Source organism: Odocoileus virginianus, chromosome 2 (genome assembly GCF_023699985.2).
Source record: "Odocoileus virginianus isolate 20LAN1187 ecotype Illinois chromosome 2, Ovbor_1.2, whole genome shotgun sequence".
NCBI classification, from domain to species: Eukaryota; Metazoa; Chordata; class Mammalia; order Artiodactyla; family Cervidae; genus Odocoileus; species Odocoileus virginianus.
In genome coordinates this window covers 65,730,605-65,738,224 of record NC_069675.1, presented here as the reverse complement: position 1 = coordinate 65,738,224, position 7,620 = coordinate 65,730,605, and the positions used below count along the sequence as shown (strand labels likewise).

At 41.9% G+C, this 7,620-nt stretch overlaps 1 protein-coding gene across 1 annotated transcript in view; it reads right to left on the bottom strand.

Moving 5' to 3' along the window:
* Window positions 1–766: 766 nt before the first annotated feature.
* The window catches only part of CAPN13 (calpain 13), a 95,968-nt gene continuing 89,114 nt past the window's right edge, over window positions 767–7,620 (bottom strand). The window contains exons 21-22 of the mRNA XM_070480764.1: window positions 7,124–7,181; window positions 767–1,213 (exon numbers count right to left, since the gene is read on the bottom strand). Of these exons, the coding sequence (XP_070336865.1) occupies window positions 7,155–7,181 (27 nt within the window). The 3' untranslated portion in view covers window positions 767–1,213; window positions 7,124–7,154. The remainder of the gene's footprint in view (window positions 1,214–7,123; window positions 7,182–7,620) is intronic.

The following is a 7,620-nucleotide window of genomic DNA, read 5'->3' as shown; positions in this document are numbered from 1 at the left end:
TTGGACTTTCTACTTGAAAGTACAGGTAGGTGAAGGTCATCTCTGAGTCCTGCCAAAACAGCTATTCATTTTTTTTTGAACTTTCTCCTTTTATTTTAAAACAGTCTATCTTGATTGGTTAGGACTCACTGTTTTGTGTAACAGCCTAGGACTTGGGGTCTTCAGGCATTAGCTCTGTCTACCTCTGAAGCCCACGCTGATAACCATGGCCATCTATCCTGGTTAGCCAAACACAGGGCAAGGACGCACAATGATGTGGCCCAGGCTATGCTGTGTGTCTCACCCTGCTGTGCTACTGAAATGATTGCAAACCCTTAGCAGCAGCCCCTGTGAGAGGCAGTTAGTTGGCTGTGTGTTTGTTCCTTGTACCAGGACACATCTGCCTCCAAATGCTAACCTAGTTCCTGAGTGTGGGTATTTGCATGATGGCACACCCTTGCCAATGCCACCAACATTTTGATCGTTTCTTCTTAGAAAAGTCACACTCTGGAAGGTTTCTGCCCTCCTATTCTTAACACACACACTTGCAAGTATTCTCTCACTGGAGAGATGCATCCAGGAATAAGTTCTCAAATGCCAGCTCTCCCGAGTGAGGTCTGGCCTGGTCACTCTGGAATCTCTTCTGTACCCTAGTGGGTCGTGATCTTTTGGAACTATCTGATGACTTTACAGATTAGGAGGGAGGCAGGTGCTTGCCTTGCTGGTTGGATTTCCCCTTCCCCAAAGGTATTTTTCATCCAGAACTAAGATCTTACTTGTCATGAAGTTGAAGACCTTTATGGGAACCATGTTTTATTTTGCCATCTGGCTGTGAAACAGTCAGGATTCAAATATCAGAGAGTATGATTAATTCTGCAAACACCCAGTGAAACACTTCCATGTCATGCACAGCATCCTGTGGGTGGTCAGACTGAGAAATGACTGGGGTGATGGGAGGGGACTGAGATGCGGCTTCTCCCCTGCTTTTCCACAAGGGAACATCTTCTGCTTCTTTCTCCTGGGATTCCAGGCTGGTGTCCCGAGATATTCAGATAACCTGTTGTATGACCTTGGGTGAACCAGAGCTTGACCCAGCTGAGGACCTGGCCCAGGCTCCTTGAAGGCAGCTTTGACTACATCCAGGCAGGGCAGGCTTTGATGTATATCACCCGTGGGGGCAGCACAGCCCAGTGGAACAAGAGCCAGATTCTTGAGTGATCGCTGGGAACTCATCCTAGGGAAAGACACAGACACTCAAACACAGAAGACCCAGGGGGAGTAAAGCAGCTTTTCCTTTCTTTGAGTGACTGCAGAGGCAGGCCCCCTTCCCACGGATGCTACTCTCAGGACCACAGGCCACAGAGTGTACCACGTGCTGGCGAGGCGAGCTCCATCACACCCGTGGCTCCAGTGCATGGCAGCGACTCTGCCTCATTCTTCAAAATTCTCCAGACGCACCCTCCCCCCTACTCTGCCCTGTCTGGGTGCCAACCACTGTCCCTTTAGCTCCAGAGGACCTGCAACAGAGTGGAAGGAAAGTTGGGGAGCAGATGTTCCTATGACTCCACGGACAAGACCGCAGGGCTGCGAACAGGGGCAACTCTGCCCTCTGTCCAGAGGGCTCCCAGGGAAGAGTGGCTTTTCTCAAGGGCTTGTCTCCTGGATTCAAGTCATGTTCTTGCATGGACATTTTTTCTACAACTCTAACAACCTACTTTCCTGTCCATGTGGTAAAGAAACAGTCTCAACTCTGCTCTCCATCTCCCTCCTCTTCTCTTGAGTCTTAAACTCTGTTTCTCAAATTATTTGCTAGTTTTCTTATTTACTTTCATAAAAATCCAGCCCAAGATACATTTAAAAATTCAAGACATTCATACAAAGCATGAAGAAAGAACTGCAGTCCCCTGCCCCACTCCTATATGGAATTCCTCTCTCCTAACTCTTTCTTCTGAACTCCTTACTTCCAAATAATATTTTATATGGTTATCCCCTTGATTTACCAATTTTAAATGCCTACTGACATCTTGTGAGGGAAGATGAAGCTGGGGTGTTCTTAACCCACTTTTGTGCCTGTATCTTCTCTCCTTCCTTTCTCTATTTGTGTCACATATTTTATTAAATCAATACTCCATTTTTATTTTATTACAATTATGTATGTACAGTTCTCTGCTGAGTGAAGAAAAACTCCATTTGCTTTCTTCTAGAAGTCTTTGTTCTTCTAGGAATTAATAATTACCTCATTTTTAAAATCTGCTTGGTCTATGTCATTATCCTAATAATTCTTCCAAAACCCTCCAGCAGAAATTCAAAATCCTTCTGAACACTATTTTACCCATGATTAAATGATTATACTGGGGCTTCCCTGGTGTCTCAGATGGTAAAGAATCCGCCTGCAATGCGGGAGACCTAGGTTTGATCCCTGGGTTGGGAAGATCCCCTGAAGAGGGGCATGGCAGCCCACTCCAGTATTCCTGCCTGGAGAATCCCCATGGACAGAAGAGCCTGGCAGGCTGCACTCCATGAGGTTGCAAAGACTCGGATTAGATAAAACTTCCCTTTTCTAGGCTGAAAACTTCCTTTTTCTAGGCTGAAAACTTCCCTTTTCAATCCTGACTCAGGGATTGAACGTGGGTCTCCTGCATTGCAGGTGGATCCTTTTTCCCCAAAGATCGCTCTTCCTGATTTCCGCTGGGCTTCTGGCTCTCCCATTTAGCTGTACAGCCCTGGACTCCAGAGTTCCCTAGCCAGTGATGGATCTAGTGTTGAGTCTCCTGTTTCCTGAATTCCAGCTCTTTCTCCTGCTTGGTTTATGCCCTTGGAGTGTTCATGTTATCATCCCAGTTTGATACATTTCTCTTTAAAGGTCAGCTCTGGAAAGGTGGACACCCTAGGTGTGAAAGGTGCCTGGTAATCTCCAGGTGCATGTTTGCTAAAGGAGGTGGGGAGATTTCTTATCAGTGGAGGCAAATGCAGATTCTTACCTCTCAAAAAGAATTTCTCTGATCTGAAGGCTGGAGAGATACGATTTATTAGGATGGAAGTAGACCCACTCTTGTGAAAACGGCTGTTGGTAAATCAGCAGGACCTGGGCCTCTGCTGCTCATATTTCACCCTCATGCAGAGTAAGAGGAGATGGCCCATCCCTCGAGACACATTATTTATGTGTAGTGGGAAGTTGTTCTAAATACTAACTTTGTTAGAATAAGGCACTTTACTGCCATATTGACTGCAGATCAACATGAATGTAGATGACATCAGTTAGACAAACTGTTAGCAGGTGTGACTAGCATGCACAAAACTTCTAGACTCTGCAATCAGTTAAGATCAACATAGCCTCAGATATCTAAGGACCATATACCAAAGCATGAGTATTTAAAACATTATTTAAAGTAAGAATCCAATATTTGGGGGGACTTCTCTGGTGGTCCAGTGGCAGACTTCATGCTTCCAAAGTAGGGGGCCCAGGTTCTATCCCTGGTCAGGGAACTAGATTCTACATGCTGCAACTAAGACCCAGCAGAGCCAAATATTTAACATTTAAAAAAAGAATTCGGTATTTCAGACAACTTTAAACCTTGCCCCCAGTGTGACAACAGAAGTGTGTGCTTTGTTCAAAAGAAACAGATGTGACAGGAGGAAGGGAAGAGGAGTTGTCTGATTGGTTTTAATATTGCAGTTTACTAAGTCAGAGGAAGGCAGATGGGTTGAAGACGAGTGAGAGGAACAGAGTATTGTCACAATGGGAGCACATCCAGGCTTGCCTGGTGAAGCTTCTGGCAGGAAAGGAATGAAGATGGACCTGCTACATCACACCATACACAAAAATTACCTCAAAATGGGTCAAAGACCAAAATGTAAGAGCTAAACTATAAAATTCTTAGGGGAAAAACACAGGAGTAAATATTCATGATTTTAAGTTAGGCAATAATTTCTTAGACACAATACCGAAAATGTAAGTGGCAAAAGAAAAACAGCTAAGTTAGACTTGATCAAATTCTGAAAATGATACCTTCAAGAAACTTAAAAGACAACCTACAGCATGGCAGAAAATTTTGCAAATCACATATATGATAAGGGACTGGTAATGAGAATATATGTATGTATATATGTGTGTGTGTGTGTGTGTGTGTGTGTGTATCTTACAACTCAGCAACAAAATGATAAATAAACAAATATTAAACAAAGGATTTGAATAGACATTTCTCAAAAGAAGATATGCAAATGGCCAGTAGACAACAAAAAGATACTGAATACCACAAGCTATCAGGAAACTGTAAGTCAAAACCTTAATGAGATATCACTTCATACCCTCCAGGATGGCTAAAGCAAAAAAGATAGACATTGAAAAATGCTGGTGAGATGAAGGAAATTGAAAATGATTCAAAGAAATGGAAAGATATTCCATGCTCTTGTATTAAAATAATTTACATTATTAAAATGACCATACCACCCAAAACAATCTACAGATTTAATGCAATTCCTATCAAACTACCAAGAACATTTTTCACAGAAGCATAACAAATAATCCTAAAACTTATATGGAACCATGAAAGACTCTAAATTGCTAAAGCAATGCTGAGGAAAAAGAACAAAGCTAGAAGTATAACCTTTCCAGATTTTAGACAATAATACAAAGCTACAATAATCAAAACAGCATAGTACTGGCATGAGAACAGACACATAGATAATGGAACAGAATAGAGGGTCCAGAAATAAATACACATACCTATAGTTAATTAATCTATGACAAAGAAGGCTAGAATATACAATGGAAAGAAGACTGACTCTTCAACAGGTAGCACTGGGAAAACTGGATAGTCACATGTAAAACAATGAGATTTGAACATTCCCTCATGTTAAACTCCAAGAAGAGAACAAAGGCAGACTGCTCTTTGATATAAGTCATAGAAGTATTTTCTTGGATCAGTCTCCTAAGGCAAAGGAAATAAAAACAATAATAAGTGCTTTTGCACAGCAAAGGAAACCATCAACAAAATGAAAAGACAACCTGTGAATTGGGAAAACTGTTTGTAAATGCTGTGATTGACAAGAAGTTAATATCCAAAGTGTATAAACAGTTCATACAACTCTATATAAAGAACCCAGTCCCATCAAAAATATAGGCAGAAGACTTGAATAGACATTTTTCCAAATAAGGCATACAGATGGCTAATAGGCACATGAACAGATGCTCAACATTTCTAATTATTAGAGAAATACAAGTCAAAACCATAATGAGCTATCACTCCACACCTGGTAGAATGACCACCTCACAACTACTATCAAAAAGACAAGTGTTGATGAGGACGTGGAGAAACTGTTGGTGGGATGTAAATTGGTACAGCCACTATGGAAAACAGTATGGAGATTCCTTAAAAAGTGAGTAATAGGCTCTGGGTGTCTGCTCTCCACAGGACACTGAACTGACTCCTAGGACCATCAGAAAACACCCATCACTTGAGTGGGGACCACATGCCACCTTTTACTTGTGTCAAGGTAGACTGTAAACTGTGTGTCTTGCCCTCAGAAGAGAACCTCCCATGACCAGCTGCCTGCATATCATCTACTGGCTCCCCAGCTGGTAATGTCTTTGGGCCTTGAAGCTTTGCTCAGTCTATCCAAAGAATTCCATGTGAACGCTGACCTCAACTACCACCCACAATACTGGATAACAACTCTGAATCATTCAAGACTCAGTTCCTGGGCTGTCTCCTAGAGAGACATCACAACTTGCAGGCTAAGTTAGTTGTATTGTCTTTTTGCGTGAACCTCTGTGTTAGCCTTCTCTACAGAGTATTGTAATTGATCTATTATATTTACATTTCTGTCTCTTTCATTTCACAGCAAGACCCTCCAAGGCAAGGATCAAGTTTGATTTCCCTAGAGACCTGTGTGTTCAGCTCTCCATGGGAGATCTCCATATTGGTGTCCCACAAGCATATCACCTTGTCCAAAGCAGAAATCATCTGAAGCATCTGCTCTTACTATCCACATAGCACCCAAGCCTCGTTCACTGAATCTTGTATATTATAGCATAGTTTCCTATTTACAAGACTATCTCTCCCACTAGATAGTGAGCAACTGAGGGTGGAAACCATGTGAATTTTCTTAATCTTTGAATCCCTGGGGTCTAGCACATAGCCATATAGGAGCTTTTCTATAAACAGTCACTAAACTGAAAAAAATTAATAATAGAACTACCAGAACTACCACAGGATCCAGTGATTCCACTTCTAGGCATTTATCCAAAGAAAACAAAAACACTAACTTGAGGCACCCTCATATTCACTGCAGCATTATTTACAATAGCCAAGACACAGAAAAAAGCTAAGTGTCCATCAGTGAATGAATGGATAAAGAAAATGTGGTATACATATTTATATATATATATACAACACAATATTATTCAGCCCGTTGTGGTGTCTCTGCCATTTGTGACAACATGGATGAACCTTGAGGGTTATTATGCTAAGTGAAGTAAGTCAGAGAGAGACACATATTGTATAACTTCATTTGCATGTGGAAAGTAATAAAAAACCCAAATTGAATAGATACAGGCAACAGAGAGGTGGTTACCACAGGTGGAAGATGAGGGCGTGGTCAAAATGGGTGAAGGTGTCACAAGGTGCAGACTTATAAGTTTTGGGGATGTAACATACAGCATGGTGACTATCATTAGCAATACTGTGTAGTATATTTGAAAGTTGTTAAAACAGTAAATTGTAAAAGTTTTTATCACACAAAAAAATGTAACTATGTGAGGTAATAGATATTAACTGAACTTTTCATGGTAATCATTTCACAATACATACATATATCAAATGATTATGTTGTATGCCTAAAATGAACACAGTGTTAAACATCAACTATATCTCAATAAAAATAAATGAAAAAAATCCTAAATTCCTCACTCATAGCTTCCAGGCCACACCCTTTATGAATGTACATAAGACTTGGATGAAATCGGCAGTATTGGCTTTGAAACTCGCAGGCCGAGCAGCTTGTAAGCCTTGACTTACACAGATGAGGGCTCTGTCATCTCTGGGGAGGCTGCCCCCAGGGAGAGAGTCTTGTGTGTAGATTCTGGAGGGGAAGACACATTGTACCCTTGGGAGGAAATGATTCCAAAGCTGCCATGTCTTACCTGGGCTCTGGTGCCTGTTCTCCTCCTGGCTTCAGTTGTACATCACCAGGTTCATCCACTGAAAAATAAACATCCCAATTACAACCAATCTTTAAACTTGATAGCTTAACACAGAGCAGGGCAAATGGTTCCCTCTTCCTTTGAAAGATCTCAGTCTAGTTTCATCAACTCTTTCCAGTTAATTCCCACCCAAGCAGGAGGTCTCAGCCCCTTGTTGCAACATTGTCGTCTGCTACTCCCTGAAGAGCCGGGCAACGAGAGGGACAGCTGAGGTCGACCAGCTGGCTGGGCCAGGAGGCTCTCTCCAAAACTCACTGGGAGTCAGTTTAATGTACAGTGAGCCCAGCAGGTGTTCTTTAGTTCCCTCTTGGATTTATGACTCCCACATAATCCTCTGCTTTATTAAGCTATTGGAAAAAAATAAAATCTGTCTGCCAAGATCCTAAAGCAGCCTTGGCAGCTAGCGATATATAAAGGCAGTAATTGGAGGCACGGGG